The sequence below is a fragment of the Vicugna pacos genome, unplaced genomic scaffold (genome assembly GCF_048564905.1).
Source record: "Vicugna pacos unplaced genomic scaffold, VicPac4 scaffold_143, whole genome shotgun sequence".
NCBI lineage: Eukaryota > Metazoa > Chordata > Mammalia > Artiodactyla > Camelidae > Vicugna > Vicugna pacos.
In genome coordinates, this window is record NW_027328823.1 from 75,257 (window position 1) to 96,399 (window position 21,143).

At 39.6% G+C, this 21,143-nt stretch overlaps 1 protein-coding gene across 1 annotated transcript in view; it reads right to left on the bottom strand.

Annotated features, from left to right (window-relative positions):
* Window positions 1–21,143, bottom strand: part of LOC140695116 (uncharacterized) — a 66,235-nt gene that overhangs the window by 11,014 nt on the left and 34,078 nt on the right. Inside the window, exons 8-9 of the mRNA XM_072958021.1 lie at window positions 20,059–20,168; window positions 18,596–18,719 (exon numbers count right to left, since the gene is read on the bottom strand). Coding sequence (XP_072814122.1) covers window positions 18,596–18,672 — 77 coding nt within the window. The 5' untranslated portion in view covers window positions 18,673–18,719; window positions 20,059–20,168. The remainder of the gene's footprint in view (window positions 1–18,595; window positions 18,720–20,058; window positions 20,169–21,143) is intronic.

Here is a 21,143-nt window from a genome sequence, read left to right on the forward strand (position 1 = left end):
TTGAGCATTTAGTTGTCGTTATTGATTAAAGACAGGTGTTCTTTAGTCAAAGCCCCTGAAACATAAATCTTCAAAGATTGATGCAAATTAGGTTTCAAGAACAACACTCTCATTAGAAATTATTTGAAAATCATAGTCTTAGCTACTCCGCACATCAAAAGGGCATGTTCTTAATGTATCTGACTAAATACACCGAAAGGGTTGTTTAAAAGAAATTACGATGAAGCCATCCTGAATAAGCTCCAGTATCATCTGCACAAAGCCCCACCCAAGGGTCTCATTTCACATTTCCACATAGGTGTTCAGGTAGCTTAACTTGGGTCTTGGTTTCTTATAACACGGGGTGGGGAATTGTTGTGGATAGATTTAAGTAGCAAATATATAATTAGGGTAATTGCTGTTAAGGAATTCTAGAAATAAGAAGATTGATATATAGTCCCACCCATAAGAAACTCAGCATTTCCAATTACAGCAGCATTAAAAATAAAATGAGAGATACATTTAACAAAAATTTACAAGATTTGTACATTGAACTTTTTGAAGTATCACCAAAATAAATTTTAAAAGATCTACATATATGGAAGACATCCCATTTCCATGGAATGATAGACAGTATTATTAAAAATATTAAGACTCCTCAAAATGATCTACATATACAGTGGAATCCCTATCAAAATTCCAGCTGACTTCTTTGCAAAAATTGAAAAACTGATCCCAAAATTAATATGGACGTGCAAGGGGCCCAGGATAGCCAAAACAACCTTGCAAAAGAAGAGTAAAGTTGGAGGACTCACTTTAAAAGGTAGTAAAATGCTACAGTAATAAGTCAGTATGTTGCTGGCATAAGTTTGGATAAATAAATCTATGAGACACAATAAAAACCCACGGGGAAAAACTTACATTTACAGACAGTTTTCCACTAGGGGGCCAAAAACACCCCATTGAAAGAATAGTCTATTCAACAAATTGTGCAGGGACAGCTGGGTGTCTGCAGGCAAAAGAATCAATCTGGAATCTGAACACCCATATTTTATATAACAAATAAAAATTAAAACAAAGTAGATCACAGACAGAAATGTAAAAATTAAACCTATAAACTTTCTAAAAGAAGACACAGTATAAATCTTTGTGGTCCTAGGATAGGCTTTGGTTTCCTGGATACAATACAAAGAGCACAAGTGATAGAAGAAAAAAGCAGATAAACTGGACTTCATCAAAATTAAAACCCTTTTCTTACAAAGGACATCATCAAGAAAGTGAAATGACAGGGGAAATGGGTATCTCAAGTCAGAGAGTGCTTGCTTAGCAAGAAAAATAAAATAAATCAGTACATCTAACTACCTCCCCTGTAAAGAAATTGTTTTAATGTTTAAAAAAATATAGTGAAAGACAATGTGCAGAATAGAAGAACAATTTTGCAAAACATGTATCTAATAAGAGAGTAGCATCCAGGATATATAACGAATTCTTACAACAGAACAATACAATAAAACAGACCCAATTTTTAAATTTACCACGAATTTAGATACATATACAAATGGCCAATAAGCATATGAAAAGATGCTCAACATCACTAGACAAATCAAAATCAAAATGAGATCTCATTTTACACCCACTAGGATGGTTATTACCAAATCACGGACAATAACAAATGTCGTTCAGGAGGCAGAGAAACCTCATATGCGGCAAGGGGAAAGGGACAATTGTGCAACTTCTTTGGAGAAGCCTGGTATTTCCTCAAAAGCTTAGAGTTATACGGCTCAGCAATTCCACTCCTATATGTAGAGTCATCCCTCAATACCCTTGGGGGGTTGGTTTCAGGAACCCCACACCCTGGATACCATAATCCAAGGATGTTCGAGTCCCTTTACAATCAGCCATCTGGATCCATGTAGTGGAAACTACAGATATGGAGGGCCAACTGTACAGCCAACAGAATGAAAACATATTCTCATAAAAATTTCACATCAATATTCATAGCAGTATCATTCAGAGTAGCCAAAAGTTACTAACAATATCCATCCATCAATGAACGGATAAACACATTTACCAAGAATAGGCCCACAAACTTTTGGTCATTGAAACTTTGACAAAGGAGGTGAGAACATACAATGAAGTAAAGACAGCCTCTTCAGCAAATGGTGCAGGGAAAACTGCACAGCTGCATGTAAATCAATGAAGTTAGACTACTCCCTCACAGCATACACAAAAATGAATTCAAAATGTGTTAAAGAATTAAACATATAGACAAGACACTATAAACCTCTTAGAAGCAACCAAAGGCAAAACATGTGACATACATCTCAGCAATGTTTTCCTAGAGCAGTCTACTCAAGCAATAGAAAAACAACCAAAAATATACAAGAGGGATCTAATTAAACTTACAAACTTTTGCACAGCTAAGGAAACAGTAAGCAAAACAAAAAGACAACCAACCTATGGAATGGGAGAAAATATTTGCAATAAATGAAACTGCTAGGGGCTTAATTCCCAGAATATGTAAACAGCTTTTACACTTAATAAGAAAGAAAAACAAACAATTCAATTCAAAAAATGGCAGAAGTCCTAAAGAAACATTTCTCCAATGAAGGCGCACAAATGGCCAGTAGGCACATGAAAAAATGTTCAATATCATTATCAGAGAAATGCAAATCAAAACTGCAATCAAATATCACCTCTCACCAGTCAGAATAGCCATCATTGAGAAGTTCACAGACAATAAATACTGGAGAGGCTGCGGAGAATTGGGAACCCTCCTACACTGTGGTGGGAATGCAGTTTGGTGGAGCCATTGTGGAAAAATGTATAGAGGTTCATCAAAAGACAAAACCTTGACCTCCCAGATGACCCAGCAATCCCACTCCTGGGCATATATCGAGAAGGAACCCTAATTAAAAAAGACACCTACACCCCAATGTTCACAGCAGCACTATTTACAATAGCAAGACATGGAAACAACCGAAATGTCCACTGACAGATGGCTGGATAAAGAGGTTGTAGCATATTTGTCCAATAGACTACTATTCAGCCATAAAATAATAATAAAATAATGCCATTTGCAGCAACATCAATGGACATGGAGAATGTCATTCTAAGTGAAGTAAGCCAGAAAGAGAAAGGAAAATACCACATGAGATTGCTGACATGTGGAATCTAAAAAAATAAAAAAGAAAGGAACAAAAAAATAAACTTATCTACAGAACAGAAACAGACACAGAGTCACAGAAAACAAACTGTGGTTACCAGAGGGGGGAGGGTGGGGGAAGGAATAAATTGGGAGTTCAAGATTTGCAGTTACTGAGTATGTAAAGAATAAACAGCAAGTTTATACTGTATAGCACAGGAGAATATATTTAATATCTTATAGTAACTTATGTTTAAAAACAGTATGAAAATGAATGCAGGTATGTTCCTTTTTAACTGAAGTCTTGTGCTGTAGACAAGAAACTGACACAACATTATAAACTGACTAGACTTCAATGAAAATATTTTTAAATAAACTAAAACCAAAAAAAATGGAAAAGGATATTATCAAACAAAAAGAATAAAGTACTGATTCAGGCTACAATATGGAAGAACCTTGAAATTTTATGCTAAAATAAGCCAGACACAGAAAGCCAAATAGTGCCCTATAAGGTGAACTGTATCTAAGCGTTTATTGTACTACTGTAAATTTTCCAGAGGTTTGAAATCTATCAATATCAAAATAAAATGTATTATGCATTAAAAACTTAAAACGCTTCCTCACAGGAGGGCTTTGATTATTAAATGCAGAAACGCATATAAAGCTCTTGGAAAAACAATTTGCACGTCCACACACAGTCACTGCTGTCACTGCCACTCAGAGGGTGGTGCCAGCGCTGATGAGAGCTGCCTCCACTCGCTCCCCTGCAGAAAGGAGTGAAGGCCTGAGCTCTGACAGGCAGGGTGAGCGTGAACCTGAGTCATACACAGCCACGTTCCAGACTCTGCGTTACCCAACTTTCTTATACAAACTGCAACATGTAATGTAAACACGCTAGAGGGATGTATCTTACAACACAGGGAATACAGACAATGTTTTACAGTAACTATAAATGGAGCATCTATTGTACACCTGAAACTAATATCATATTTTAAATCAGCTATATTTTTATGAAAAATTAAAACATATTTTTAAAATGCTATCACTTTAATATTCAATTCGGTTTTTAAGTTACTACTAAACAGCTCAGAATGTATAAAAGCATTTAATTGTGCTGTTTGCTTACATATTTATTTACATTCAGCCTCTTGCTAAAAGAGAATTTAAACAATTCTGTTAAACACAGCTTAACAACCATAACAACAAAAATGCAAAACGGAGAGTGAAGAGAAAATGGAGATTCAATACTTAAATGAAACCAGGGGGAGATAAACTCATAAAAATGGATTCCATGAAGTCAGGGCAAGTGTTAAAGGCCGACTACAAATTCAGCTGTAAGATTCTTGGCAGCTAAAGCAAAAAGAAAATGATGAAGGGGCCGGTGGTAGAGCATGTGCTTAGCGTGCACGGGGTCCTGGGTTCAAGCCCCAGGGCCTCCACTAACAGATAAATACATCTAATTACCTCCCCCCCAAAAGAACCCCAAAGAAAAGATAAAGAGAAATTTCTTTCCCAAAGAACCCTGATATTAAATTTGGGTTAAATACTTAAAAAAAGATAAAAAGAAAAATAAAAAATATAAGTGACACTGTGAAGGAAAACCCCAGCTGGGCTAACAAGCTAAGTCACAAATCTAAGTGTGATAAGTGTCGGTTTACTGATCTAAGTTTTGCTGAGCTACCTGGTAAACCTGAAGTTTAGTGTCAGTTTAATGGGCTAATAAGCTAACACGTAAATCCAAGGACAACAATTGTCAGTAAAGGGATCTGTTCCAAATTGATAAGCTTCAGTGTACTGATTCCTTGCTTTTTGTTGTTTGAGCCATATTGGCTAATAGCCCCATACTTGTAATTAACCCTATAAAACCTCATGTGCACGTCTTGGAGGTGCTCAGAGCTTTGGAAATGAAGCCCCTCTGAGCGTGCCAGCGAAATAAATCTCAGTACTACAACCTTGTGAGTTATACTTGTTTCTTGGCTTGCCTGTTGTTTCTATAACAACACAAGCGATAATGCCCATGAGATAAATCTGCGGAGGTTGCTGTCAGGTCCCCATGTCTCACGTAGGAAAATCTGAAACATTTTTCTTACCATTCAGGGTCATCATAAGCCCACCTCACACCTCCCACCTTTAAATGCAGGAGTACAGGTAGGGCCCGACCTTTGCTGTCTCTGTGTCATCACAGTGAGACAGGATGGAAGGGGGAAGAGCACAGCCATTCAAGGAAGGCCACAGCAATTAACATCAAAATGTTAAAGGATTCAAACCCCAATAGGCCTTGAGGCTCAGGATGAAGAGATTTAACTTCTAGCAGATCTTGAGCTTCAGTAAACATCCATTGTAATAGTAACTTGGTGAATAACATGCCCCAGGCAACATGGCAGTCCCAATGCTAGCCACAAAAGGTCAAAGGGTGGGAAATGGCCAACTCCCTGGGAATCCTAGCCCCTTGCCCTAAGGCTGGTCCTTCTACTTATTAGCATATGAAACCACCAAGCCCAAGAAAACAAGCAACACAGTGCCACCTCGCGGTCACCACTCTCTCTCCCTCTTTGAGGAAGGCCCACAATGTGTGGAGTGTGTACCTACTTCTAATATGAGCATCAAACCCCCACACCTCGTGAAGTTTCTCTTGCCTATCAATGTATCTCTCTGAATAAATCTACCTTTACTCAACACTGGCTTGCTCTTGAATTCTTTACTGCATGAAGTTAAGGAACAAAATCTGGTGGGGCACATCCCAGGGGCTCAATGAAAGCCTGGGACACAGCCCTTCTCATGCCCAACGTTTTTTATTCTTGTATCAACAGGACTGGGCTGTGAAGGGAGGTCTGAGGCCACAGCTAAGGGACAGAAGCAGCCTCCAGGGCTCCAATTGGTGGGCAGTCTCTCCCCCAGCATGGGTCTTGGGGTCTGCCCGGTTCTCTGTGTTTCTCTGTTGTGCTGACTCCCCAGACATACAGCGTACTCCTAGGCTTCTCCCCACAAAACCCTTCTCTCCAAAATACAAGCACATCATGTCACAATCCTCTTTTTCAACAAGGAAATGTTCAGCCCACTTTTTTTCCTCCCCAATAAAGTACCCAACTGTCCTCGCTCCCATCACACCACTATTTTCTTTGTGAGAACTCTGCACTCGCCACACCCCATCCTGAACACAGGTGCCTTACTGGCTGTGATTGAGATGTTTCTTTCTCACACAGCCTGCGTCCTTTCACTTTCCCCTTGTTACCTTAAAAAAGCATTTCCTGAGTCACTCACCCCTCTGATTCTGAACTAACAAAGTGCTGAGTTTGCAGTCACTATATGCATACATCCCAGTTTTGGCTAGGTTTCCATCACAAGATCTTCATTAAGGAGCTGCATCAAGAAGTTTAAAGAGGCTATTCTTACATCTGAGTGGAGGAGCCTGCAAAAAAGTTGAATGGCTTTGAAGAGAGAGTTAACCAGGGACAAAGAATTTGCAGGTCCTAGTCAAAAGTGTCATGAGGCAAAATGTTCTCCCAAGACTCAGTGTGGCTTATGAACACGGAGTCGGCGGGGAGGAGGTGACAGGCAGTGAGTAGGGTGAGTGATACAGGTTACGCTCCCCCAGCTGGGGAAGAAAAGGTTTTTTCCAGTTTTCCAAACAATTTCTTACTACCTTTTTCTATTATTGTCACATACTATTTCCAACGAATTAAGCATATCAATGTCAGTCATTTGGGCCACTTGGGAGAAGCTACACGATGCCATTCACAGGGCTGGGACATGACAGCCACACCAGTCTAGATTGAAAGAACAGTTGGGGTATTTGCAAGGTAATCACGGGCATGCAGCAAACTCCCCAGCTTCAATGACCTCATCTCAATGCTGGGGCCAATAAAACTACCAAGCAAAGTGCGTGATGATTATGGCCAACATCTGTTTATTAGTTAAGTGCCCGAGACAACTGTCGCTTAATGGGGAATGAGTATGATCAACGAGGCCCTGTCTACCTGGCCACACGCGCCCTGCCTTCCTGCCTTGGTGCAGCAGCAGAACTTATTTAGCTGAGATGAACACCCCCAGAGCAGCCCAGACGGGAAAGCTCCCAGCTCTGCACGGCGAGACATGTTCCTTTCCTTCTCAGAGCTGATCACAATTTGCTGTCGTCTGTTTTTATGTTTATCCCTTTTGTAACTGTCTCTCCTTCGGAGTTTTTGCTCAAGCAGCACAGGGCCAGATGTGTCTTGCGGCCTGCCGGATATTCTGGGCAGGGAAACAGCCGACTCCATATCTGGCTCTGGTGCTGAACAGAGAGGGCAGAAGGCCCAGGGGCCCATGCTGAACCGAGGCCTCTGCACCCAAAATTATGGTCTGATTTTGGGCAAATTATACAGTCTTTTTACCATGAGATTCCTCATCTGTCCATGAAAATAACTGTCCATGGCACATAGAATTACAAGGATTATAGGAAATCACCAAATTCATAACCTAGCCAAGGGGCTGCAAGTGCATCCTCAACAGACAAATGCTGCCTTTACGGCTCTGACACATGCTAAGCGGGGCGGCCCCACACAGTGAACACTGCTAAGTGCCAGTGGGTTAAGTGCTTCATGTGTGCTATAATACTCTTTAGATCTTACAACAATCCCAGGGTGAAACGAATATTATGCCCATTTCACAGATTCACCAACAGGTTAAGAGATTTTGAATTCTATTCCAAGGCCCTATGGTGAAGAAATGGCAATTTAAACCGGAATCTGGGCCCAGGCCTTGGCTCCATCTCTCTCCAATCCACCTGACCACTTGCCTTTGAATTCCACCTCTCCAATACACAAGTTTCAGCCGGCCAGCTCTTAAATGCAATTTGTGCAGTTTGTCAATGTTGGTTAATTACCATAAACTGTTCTCAGAAACCACTACAGTAAAGAAAGGTGGACTTAAGGAATTCTGCATTGCGTTCTCCTGCAATGTGCAGGATCCCTTTCCTACACCTCCAAATCCAAGTGTATGCTTCCTCCCTGTTTATGTTTGCACACGGCTTATTAAAGCAGAAGGTACCTGCAGTAATTCCATCTCGGTTGCTTTCCAAGGTTGCAGATTATCCATAATCAGTCTGTGAACGAAAATACTACAATGTGAATGAGAATACTGCAACCATGACAGTAAACAAAGAATACTGAAACCAAGTCATTAAAGGCTGCCGCCACCCCCCAGCTAGGACAGGCCTGCAGCTCAGCTGCTACAGCAACTCACAATGGTGTCATCTGAGCAGACTCAGAATAAGAAAGGACAGGCTACTGGCCCGAGATAGCTAGGTGCTTGTCTAAAAAATGAATTCAGTGAGTCCAAATATTTGCTTCCTCTCACACATACAAAAGTACTAAATTCTTGAACTTGAGATACCTGGCTTTCTTTAGATAACAAGCAATCTTTTATTGTTCCAACAACCTGGTCTTTGTTGTAAAGCTCCTATATATCCTAGCTCTGCCTCAACCTCTTGGGAGCAGTCCCTCAGAGAGTTCTGACAGGCTGTCATCCTGGCTCGAGTCCTCCCGCCAAATGAAACATAACTCTTAACTTTTAGGCTGCACATGTATTTCAGTCAACAGTTTTGGACACCATGAAGCACCACAGCAGATTTGTCTCCACCTGAACTCTCCAAGTAACCGGAGCCTTGGTACCAGCAGTGGCCCTTTGTGCCCATCCACCTCCTCGGGGAGTCCAGATGAATTTGGGTGAGTCTCTCTAGGTTCTCGGATCTCACATATCGGTTGATGATCCTAAGTTTTATCTGGCGGTGTATCCAGGTACGTGGCCCTCCAGTTGAAAGAAACTGAGGTGAATTACCCACCCAGTGGAGACATATTGAGTGGGGCCTGGTTGAAAGAAAACAGGAAATATCCACCTTGAGAATATGTCCAAAGTGGGGCTGGTGGAAACATATGAGGAAAATACTCACCCAGTGGAGACATCCTGAGTGAGTCCAAGTAGAAAGACACTGGGTTCAGGACTGAGTGGTTAGGTAAGAGTCTGGTCTAATATTTTCCTCAATTTGGTTACCTCCATTGAATTTTTCAGGATAAAAGTAAAACTCTTATGAGGAAACTTTCAACTCCAAAATTCGGACCATCCTCCTGGCTGGTAACAGCTTTCTCGGGTGACAGAGAATCTTCCAGGAGTGGTAGACACAAAGACTTCATGACACAGAGTTGTCCCTGTGGGAAATCTTACTAGCAAATTTATTCTGAGAACCCAACCTTACAATGGGGAATAGAACTTTCAAAAAAAAAAATAAAGAACAGAAAAGAAAAGAAAAAGAAATGACAGATTGCCAGTCTCCAACTATTACCCCAGCCAGGTTTATGTACATACAAAATTTACAACATTAATTGGGAATAAGAAAAAAAAAAAACTCACTCTGAAAATAACTAACCAGGCCTGATAAAAACATTTTTTGGAATTCTGAACTTATAAAAACAAAATCCCCTTTAGGGGTAACTTGGATTTCTCTTCCTGTGTCCTTGAAATGTAAATGTTTTATCTTTCTCTGGGTGTTTTAAGTGTGTGTATGTATGTATATGTATGTTTAGTTTATTTTTTAAAGGAAACCTTGGACTCCACCATACAAAAGTTTCAAGTATTGTGTACATATGGTGGCCACGCAAATAAATTGGGATTCTAAGCAATTCTTTGATTGTACCAATTTTCAGATATTTTGCCATCTTAAACTTTGCTGCATCAGCCTGGACCACAAAGGCTTTTAGCTTTTGGAGAGTAAACCTTTGAATTTTATTTAGGCAACACCCCGACTCTCATGTGGAAGGGCCTCTGCATCTTATTGGTTTAAAATCACTATATATATATTATATTTGTATATAAATTGACGGCCATATGATGGATTTTTTAATTTGGAAAAACTTTTTAATTGGTGAAAGTTTAAAGAGATCTCATTATAAACAGTTGTTTTATGGTTTCTATTAAAATCAAGTTTAAATGTAGAAAAATATATCTAATGGTTAACCTAAGAACTTAGTTAAAAAAATAAAACTGGTTTGAAAAGCTACTTTTGTGTTTTCCTTTCTGATAAATGTTTCTAGATATGCTAATAAAAACTTAGAATAATTAATGTTAATTAGGTTGAATAACTGGAAAAATGATTGTAAAAATGTCGAAAAAAAAAATAAGTGGCTTATCCCAAAAGGATAAATATTTTTATATGGTTATTTTGAATCAAATACATAAAATGGACATTTTTGGATTTACATACAGGGTTTTGATACTACACAACGTAAAGTTAAAAAAAAAAGGGCCAAAGAGTTCACCTACTCCCCCCCAAGATTAAAGTTCAAACAAGCCCATTTTACTTTCCACAGTTTGAAATATATGTATATATAGACTGAAATACTTGACCAATAATTGGGATAACAGACCAATTAATGAAATTAAAAACTGAGAAGTGCCTAAGCTCTTTGGCTGAATCTTGGGCATCCTAGAGACTTCTATAAAATTATATACAATGCACACACACACAAAAAAAGGTTTCTGGCACTCCTTCTAGAAATAAGAATTATTGATTAAACTTAATAAATATAAAAATTAAAGGTATAAGATTTAATAAAATTGAGATAAAAGTTTGTGAAATTGGTATATTTAAGTGGTCTTTATACAAAACTTTTGCTTGTGTTGTGGGATACATATGTTTAAGAGGAAAAACACTTCCCCTTCTTGGTATTATAAGGCTAGGCACATATCTGTCCCTCTGAAAATATTAATTGAACAAATTAAAATAAACCAATATAGTTACATAAGCCGTCCAATATAATGTAAAACTAAAAACTAATTTGAGTGGCTAATAAAAAAATACAGGTTTACCCTGGGTTTAACTTATAACACAAGGAAAAGAGATCTTACTAAATGCCTTATGCAAGTTTTGGAAGACATATTTAAGTAAGCCTTAAAGTTTTAAAACATGGAATTCTTTGTTTACAGCTCTTCTCACTGATACAAAAATGCCATTTAAGGAGATAAAATACGGCCTGGGTGAGAGAGCAGTTCTCTGGGGACCTGGAAGACAGTGTCTTTGTCTTGCACATCAGAAATATAAATACAACAAACAGTGACCTAGGACTGAGTCTAATTAGCTCAACGAAATAAACCTTAAGGCCAAGAAATTTTTGGCATATTAGAACTCAGAACTCTGAAGGGTCCTTCAGACATTGTGAAGAAATTTTAACTGTCTGTTTCATAAATAGTAAGCCTTAATGATTTGAGCAAGCAAATTCAGCTTACTCCAACTATTATTATACGTATCTTATAAGTAAGTTTTAAAGTGAAGCTATGAGATCTCTAGCTTTTTTCTGATTATAAGCCTGTGTACACATTATAGAAGTGAGATATTTCTACTGCTAAAGAAAAAAAATTCAAAGTCATAGAGCTCTGCTTAATTGACGTAAAATTATAAGAGCTTAAACATTAAGTATTTTTAAAATAACAACTGAACAAATTGACTTTCAGCGTCATGTGAAATGGAAAATATGCAATATTAAGATAATATTTGATATTGTTTAGTTTAAGTATGTTCTAATTAATATAGACATCTTTAAAGTCATCAATATTATGTATAATACCTTTACTGTACCTAGGTTTAATGAAAGTCAAATAAGATCCTGTTATATCTGTTGCAGATTTGTCAAAAAAAAAATAAAAGTAATGTGCTGTGGTAAAATTTAAATTAAATTAAATGCAAATGAGATGAGAGCTTTGGGTAAATATTTAAAATATATTTTTAAAATGTATGTTTAAGATAATCTCTAAGTGTCTGGTATCTTTAAATTCTAGTGTTGTGCTAAATTAAGTTAAATGACAAGATTTTATTAAATAGCTATGCCATTTTCAGATAAAATAACATTGAAATACGAATTACTTAACATTTAACTTCCTCTTACAGTGAAACTAAAGGTATATAGAAATATTAATAAATGGTTGGTGCCACACTGAAATAGTCTCTATTAGTAAGGGAATGATCTCAGTATCCTAGGAAAGTAATATAAATGCGTAAAGGAAGATATAAGAATGGAATTATATTTTGTTAATGAAAAATAGTGACTTTCTCCTGAACCTGGTTACTTCTGAATAGAAGAAAAATAAGGGACACACTAATATAAGTATAGAAAGCTGTGGAAGGCTTGTGGAAAAGGAACCCTGAGGGAAGAGTTTTGTACATGGTCAGAATTGGCTAAGTTTAGAAACAAATTGGGCAACGTAAATGAATCTTAGAAGTAAGCTGGTACAAGATTAGAATTGTTTTTCTCTCTGTTAAGTGGAAAAAATTTTCTTAAAATGTTAATCCTCCTTCAGTAACAGATTGTAAAACTTCTTATACCACTTAGCTGATCTGTTCTGCCTTTACTTTTGACGTATTTTCTTGTTAATGAATTAGTACTACTTTACAGTGATCTATATGTTTATCTGATCAAGTGTTCTGAAATCTTTCAAAAAGCTCCCCAAATATAAAATTCTAATTAATTAAATAAAAATTAATTTAATTAATTAAAATTCTTTTAATCTCCAGTTAAGTTTGGGATGCTACAGAAGGCCCCTGAAACATCCCAAAGAGAGATTTTTAACTATAAAGTTTCATTTGACATTTTAAATAACATGGAATTGTCAAATGAATCATAAATCTTCTAAGGTTATATTGAATGAGACAATATTATTAATATAGATATTGTAGAAATTATATGGACTCCCTAAAATTCTGGTATATCTGAAATGTTACCAGTGATAATTATGGGTATAGTGAACAGATTTCTTTATTGATTATAGTGTAACGGTGTTTAACCATGCTTTTAAATTTTTGTCATTTATAGACAGTTAATTGTTTTCTTCTGATGGTTTTGCAAAATGCTTTCTCTTCAAGGAGATTTACTGATTCCTAATAAATTTCACACTATAGCACTGAACTAAACTGGGTAAGACATTTCAAAGTTCTAATGAAAACTCTCATTAAAAGAATTAGTTACAAGGGACTGATTAACCTGCTGAATATGGTTATAATTTTTGATATTGTTTGAAATACTACTGGCTTTTAACCTGTTTCCCAGACGTAAAGAATCTCTTCTCCTTAAGCTAGTTATGGTTCACAGCAATTTGATAAATTATACCTATGTAATCACACTTGGAACACTTATCTTTTCTCTCTATCTGATCCCTCAAGAGACTAAAAACACTTAGGTCCCCAGTGGCTTTATCAAACAAATTAGGGAGATCATCTCCTAACAGATATAGGAGTATAAAGATATTTTAAGGATTTTAAAGAGAAAAGAATTTACCTAAATCTGTAAGGCAGAAACCCATGAAAAGCCTTGACGTGTCTTTCTTGGCCTTAGCAAACCTTAACATTCTACCCTGAGACTCCGTATTAAAACTTCCAACACAGCCAATTTAAAAAAGCCTATATGATCAAATAATCAGACTTAACTTGTAAAAATTAATCTTGATTTGGCTATATTTGAGAAAACTGAGGGTAACTTAAGAGAGAAAATAAATTATATTTTACTGGATATTAAATTCTAGTTTTGTTAATTGAGGTCCATATTTACTAAGACACTTCCCAGATTATTCCTTGCTGTCATGTCACATTACTGTAAGGTTTAATTGAATTATGAAAAGGATACTCTAGGTTTGTTTCTGAAGCTCAGAAATCTATCCTTGGGTAAAGTTCCAATGCCCCATGACCTGCAGCCAGGGGATTATACATACTGCAACAGGCATGACTTAAAGAACTGTCTCCAACCTGAATGGAAGGACCCTTTTTCAGGTACTCTTTACCAGACCATACACACCAAAGCTGAAGGAAACAGAGTCTCCGATTCATTTCCTATCTGAAACATCCCCTGCACTGCACTGGCCTATCGAGTGCTGCTCACCTTAAAACAATGCCCAAATGGAGAAAAAGCTACCAGACCAGGATGAGAAGAAGACGACATCTGAGCTAGACAGCTGACCCAAGACACCGGACCAGGACTGTATACCAATTACTTTGATAATTTCTCCAACCTTTGATTATGATCTACTCCAATTGTTAAGTTTATGATAAATTACCTATGTCTAGTACTTCTGTGTTACCTTGGTGGGTTTCCCTACTCCAAGGCTCTAATTAGATAGCCCTCAGAAACGTTATTCTAAAAAGAATTTATAGTTCTGTTTAGGCCACTGTTGATCTTACAAGGTGGGAGATTTCAACTGGCCAATTAATACCTGCTCTGACCCTGACCATAAATATGAACTTTCTCATAGGATCAAACTCAGAAACACAAGCAAAATTTTAACCCAAAAATACAACTTCTCGACTATTAAATTCTTACTCGTGACTTTATTAACGTTACTAGCTGTATTACTTATATCCTGTCTATTTTATAAAATTGTTGTCTGTTACATTTCCCAATGTGTAACTAGGCCCACAAGATTGATGATGGCTAAACATCTTGAAGAAACAGATAAAATTTATAACCCTGAATAAAATAAATATAATAGTGTGATTCTATTTATGGGAATGAGCAAAGATGGGTAAACACTTTCTGTATCATAATAGACTAGTAAGACAGGTGATCCAGAGAACTTTTAGTATCAACAGGGTCTGACAAAAAAAAACTTACACCTTGAATGGCAACTTAGAAGATTCTTCACCTGAACTAGGAATGAGCCATCCTAGCACCGTGGGACAAAATTGGTCATGAAATTTCTCTCAAAATATTGGTCAAATTTAGGACCAAGTGGGAGCACTGTGAATGAAAATACTACAATGTGCATGAAAATACTGCAACCATGACAGTAAACAAAGAATGCTGAATCCGAGTCATCAGCGGCTGCTGCCAACCCCCAGCGAGTACATGCCTACAGCCCGGCCTCTCAGCCACTCACAGTGGTGCCCTCTGAGCAGACTCAGAGTAAGAAAGGACAGGATACTGGCCCTAGATAGCCAGGGGCTTGCCAAAGGAATGAATTCAATGACTCAAATGTTTGCTTCTCACCATACATAGAAAAGCAGTAAATACTTGAACTTGAGATATCTGGTTTTCTTTAGATAACAAGCAATATTTTATTGTTCCAATTACCTGGTCTTTGTTGTAAGCTTCTATATATCCTAGCTCCTCCCCTACCTCTTGGGAGCAGTCCCTCAGAGTGATCTGAGAGGCTGTCATCCCGGCTCGAGTCCTCCATCCAAATTAAACAAAGCCCTTAACATATAGGCTGAACGTTTATTTCAATGACGTTCCAGAATAGACACAACTCATCAATTCTGTAATGGAACACACTGAATCAGGAACCAAAGCGTGTTTTAGTCCAGAAAATCTCCGGGTTCCTATTTCTTCCTGTCATTATACAATCCCTCTAGAACTCATTAATTTGCTGTCTGCTCCTCTGGCAACAAAACTCGTAGAAGACTCAACTCAGCAGAGCACCCTGCTGGGGAGAACACCCCGCAGAAGCACTGCAGGCTGCCTGCCCTCCTGTACGCTCTGCTGACCCTTGGTGTCCTCCGTGGAGACCAGTCCAACAGAGCTGTTCCTAACAGCTACAAATTCGCACACGTTAAATAAATCATTTAATTTTATATGATATTTTACGTATATACACATCTCTGAAAACAACTTTGCAGAAGCTCAAATCTTCAACATCAATCCCCAAAGGCAAATCCGGTCCCCAAGAGGAAACAAGACTTAAGACGACGCTAAGGCCTCCAAAGTCCTCTCAAGGACAGTCAACCAAACTGCCTGCAGGTCTGCAGCTGCAGGATGTTACATGTCTGCTTTTAAAGCAACCCCTTTCTTCCCTCGGGTATTACAGTGTCCCTCTATGCCCTCCCGTCTCAGGGTAAAAGCAGCCGTTGCAGAACCTTGCAGGGAAGCACTGACAGGAGTCGACAAAGAGGATCAGAGCTAAGCTAATACTTCTGATGACACGACCTTGTCACTGTGTCACTTTACAGATGAAGATATATAGAGAGAGAGGTGGGGTGATATTGCTCAAAGTCACACAGCTAATAAGTGGCAAAGTCTATAACTCTGCTCTTCCCTTCGGCGTGACGCCCCAGCTGGGACGCCCACAGGGTTGTCTCATGCCTGCCTGAACAATCCTCTCCTGTCACTCATAGCCCACCAGAGGGTCTGACCCTAGCCTGCCTTTTCAGCATCTATTTCCTCCAGTCTCTGAGGAACAAGGCCGTTTGGGCCACTGTATGACTTCCGGCTCCCGGAAACATCAGTGCTCATGCTGGTCTTGCCTGTGCATCCGGCCCGCTGCTCAGAGGCTCTTCCTCCCCTGCAGGAGGACGTTTCCAGTCTCTGCAGGGACACCTCCTCAGGGGAGCCCTCTTCTCGCTCTCAGCACGGCAGGGCCACATCCCGAGCTGCCCCATTAGGACAGTTTGCGCCCAGGTCTGTTAATCAGACCAGCAGCATCAGAGCTAGGGATTATGCCCGGGCTACCCTGCAAAACTACTGCCCGCCACACAGCCCCCAGCCAGCAGGTCACCTGGAAGTCACAGCAAGTGCCCCACCCAATCCAGAAGCCTCTTCATTTGCCAGCATCGCTGATGACTGGTTTCCAAACTTTGGTCAGTTTCGCACAAAACAGCACCTTCAACTGTGAAGCAGAGGGTTTCGCTTCTGCTCCCCATCCTTACTGGTAATGTCAAGGAAAACAAAGAGGCCTTTTCTCAACACTTTTATAATGACACCCTCCCACCCACAATACTCATATGCTCAAGAGCTTTGGATCCAAGTGATTTTCTTTCCCTTATGATAAGCGGCTCAAAACACTGCGGGATTCCTTCTATTTAGAGGGTATTTGTACTCAGTTTATCGGCTTTAATCTGTTTTTGTCTCTCTTCAATATCCCTAGCAGTTGCCACCTCTTACTCCCTTCAGCAGCCTCCCTCCCAACATCTACTCTAGGAAATCAGCTGTGATGAGGGGCCCTGGGGCAGTCACAGACGATGCAACTAAGGCAAAGAGAGGGTCCATAATTTGCCCGAGAAGATCAGCTTCAACCCCCAACAATGTGTGTCACGTCCCTGTGTTTAACTCTTATGCTAAGCAAGATAACTTTTTGTAGATTATGATTATAAACAGATGAGGTATAAAAATACATACAAGGACACACATCTACTCTAAGATGCTCACTAACTCCACTATTTTGTTTCTACTAATTTCTATTAAAAAATATTAAGAACCTCTCCAGTCAGTATAGCAAAATGTTACTGGGCTTTAAATCCAGAATATAGAGGTGTTAAATGTGTCATTACTCATACTTATTTGTATGTTCACAATACAAAATTATTTGAAAGTCCCTCTCACCTCCCCCTACTCACTACTGGCTCTCACCTGAGCTCCCAGACCACACATCTAACAACCTTTCACTTTACCCACAGCTGAACTCATCAGTTTTCCGCAGAACTCCCTCTGCAGCTTTCCCTCCTCAGAGCACAGAAGGACCATCATTTACCTCATTAATCCACCCAGAAACCTGGGCCTTACTCCATCCTGCATTCACAGCCAGCCTTCATCCTTTCCTTTTTACCATCTAAACATGCCTTCAATATGTTCGCTTTTAAACACTGACCGTCCCACAGCTCAAGTGGAAGCCACCAACACTGCCCACCTGGACTCACGAGTCTCCTAAGTGGCCCCACAGCCGCTCTCCCCTACTTGAGACAAATGGGACTGTGCCACTCCCGCGCTTTTTGGACTCTTTTCAGACCCACTCTTCTTAGAAGAAACTCCAAGTTCTTCACCAGGTGAAAGTCTTTGCCATGAAATTGTCACCTCAGGGAGGGCAGGACCCGCCCTCTCCCCTCGGCCCCGCCCTCTGGCAGAGCATCAGCTTGGGAGGACCTGCTGAGCTACACCAACCTGTATTCTAAACCTGGTCTGAGTTCTTAGCAAACTGCTTCACTTATCCATACAATTCCAAGGTAAATTAGAAAGATTTTAGATGTTGAGCTAGACTATTGATTTTGGGATTTTGCACTAGCAACCTGCAAGGACATGTTCTAAAGATTCTGTCTTCTTAAAACCACACCCAGGTTAAAGGAGTATTTGTGGAATGTCTTCGGAGGAAAAGGGACTGTACTTTTACAGGCTTTATGTTTTATAACATGAACAACCCGGACAGGGTCACAAATGGAACCGCCTCACAAGTGACAGAAGACAGGTGAGAGGCACAAAGCAACAGGTTGCAAAGATGGTAAGAGTAAACATGATTCTCCAACCCCCCCAAAAAATTTTTGAAACAACCAAAAATTCTGAATTTTAAAAGTAAAAGAGTATCATATAGAGAAATGAAATAAATAATGCTCTTCATCAGGGTTTCAAGATCTCACTCCAGAGTTTTTAGCAGGCCATACTGAATCCTAGCACAGAAAAATCAAATGGACTTGTAGTGAGAAAGTTCCAGGAAAACTGCAGTAATTCCTCCACTTGTGTAAGGACATACACTCACCTGCTGAAGGTGAATGTAAACCGCATTCTGGATAAATTCGAAAGCTTCCAGGCTCCGCTTCTGGATGCCAAGGACATGGACAGCTTGGAAGCATGCTTCTAACTCAGTCATCGGCATTTTTACACTGCAGGGGAAACGGAGGCACCCAGTCAAGAGCAGAGATGTTCCTGTCGTGTCTCACAGGCCGTGCCTCGGGGATTCAGTGCCCTGCAGCAGCCCGGCCCCAGGCAAGGACCAGCAGCGTTTTCCACCCAAGCAGGAGGGGCACTGTGCTTGAGAAAGCCCATCTCCGATGGGGGCAAGAGGGGCTGGTGGGGTTCAGTGAACCTATAAATGCCCACAGAAATATGCCTGCATTCATTCAAGTGATGCAAACAACTGTAGCAGGCTATTTAACAAAATTTCAATTGTCAGTGGAAATTTTGCCATTCCTTTCCGCTTGTCCCCTGCACTCTGAGACAGGCTTAGGCTCTCTTACACCTGCAGCTCTGTGCAATAGTTGTGAAGTCATTTTACTTTACAGATACCACGGTTCTGCCCAGGGTGATATCCAGCCCAGAGAGGTGGCCCAGGCCAATTTAAAGCTATGTGGCTTGCGTGCAGGGACAATTACAGGAGCTGGTTCCGGAGCCAGGCCCCTCCCCACCTCTGCTCCCCTCTCTCCCGAGGCCCCGCTGCCAAGCACTCAGGCTCCGTGATCTTAAGTCCTACTCTTCTACTCTACTCCAAACCCTTTTCCTTTTCTTTTTTTTCCCTAATTATTCCCAGCTGGAGTGATTTTTCAATCTCAATATCTGAAAAAATTCCTGCAGCCGAAAAAGAGGTCTCCAGAGGTCAATGCCCATATGCTGGTTCCTGAAGAGAGCCCCTGGCTACGGGGACCCTCACCAACACTCACGGGGCATCAGAGATGTTGCAGGGTCGGCCACCCCCTACAAGAGTTTGCTGTCACCCCAATGCCTGCACAGCATCCCTGCTCACAAAATATAGTTGGTACACTTATCGGTTATTAAGAAGCAAAAATACAAAATTGCTCGTATTTCTTACTAATATTATCTATGAAGCTGGAAACGGAATTGTAATAAAATGTACAGTTTTTACCCTATGTTAAATCTGTTCCTTTGAGTTTAAACCTGTGCCCTGTTTCCTAGGCTCAGACTTGGTAGCTCTGCACCATTTGAAAAAGAAAGTTGCCTTTAGCCTGAAATCTGCAGGAAAGCCTATTCTCCTGGCCCTGATCTTTAAAAATGTTAGCTCATCTGCACTTCTGTAGAGATGGCAAGTTGCATAATAGAGAATAGCCTTTGTTTTTTTGGAGGTTTTACAGGGGTACCATGATTTGATCCACATGGACAGCTGCAAGAACAGCGGATTCAAAGGACAAACAATTCATAAAGCAAGAAGTATGCAACAACCAACCACAACCCCCCCCTTTTTAGTATAAAAGGAGACTGAATTCTTACTTGGGGAAGATAGTTCTCCAGGACATCAGTCTGCCGTCTTCTGGGTCTGCCAGCATTGCAAGTGAAGTCACTATTCCTTGCTCCAACACCTCATCTCCCGGTTTATTGGCCTGTCATGCGGCGAGCAGAACGAGTTTGGACTCGGTAACAAAATGACTGCATTGGAGGTAGTATGTCTCCAAAGTTTCCTCGTTTCCAATATGTAACATGCACATCATTTATGATCTAGTGCAAATAATTCATCAAAGACAACCACAAAAAGAAACTATACTCACCTAGCTATCAACACTGAAGTCACAACCTGTCAATTTTATATGATGTTGAACAACACAATGGAAAAACCTAACATAGGGAGTTGATTCCACGGAAATAAAATTATTTCTACTCCTTCAATACTTTTTCTTTTCTTTTCTATTTTCTTTTGTTTTGCTTATTGAAAGGAAAATAAAAGTCAAGTCATTTTATTTCACGTATTTTTGTTATAGTTACATTCTTTAAATACTACAAAGAGATTTAAACTGCAAAAAAAATTGTTCATATATTAGTATAAAGATATATACACAATCAATGGGGATTAGGAAAGGAATGGACATTTACTAAAAATCCACTGCAATCTTGTCTTTTACAAGCATATCCTGGAATATAAACTGTATGATCCAGGGGGCCCCATCCCCATTCTCACTGTTGAGTCCCTTAGCAATCAACTACTAAGGCACCAGCATAGAACCATGTGATCAGTATTTTAGGAATAAATTAGGGAATTAGCACATTCAATTCTAAAACAAAATCCCTAAAATAAATACTGAACTTATTTACAGATAAAGAAAATTGGAACCAAAAAAGTAGTTATTTCCCCAAGGTCACAAAGCTAATAACTGGTAAAGACAAGATTTGAACTCATCTGCCTGATTCTAAAAACTAAGGTGGAAATCCCATTCGACTGGGGAGGGTCCAGCAGCGGAGCCTATCACCCTATCTTTGTTCAGATCTAGCCTTAGACAGCCTGAGACAGCACCCCATTCCTATGGAACTTGAGGGCAAATGATAACAATAAGTATTTTATATCCAGTAGTTTGTTAGGTCTC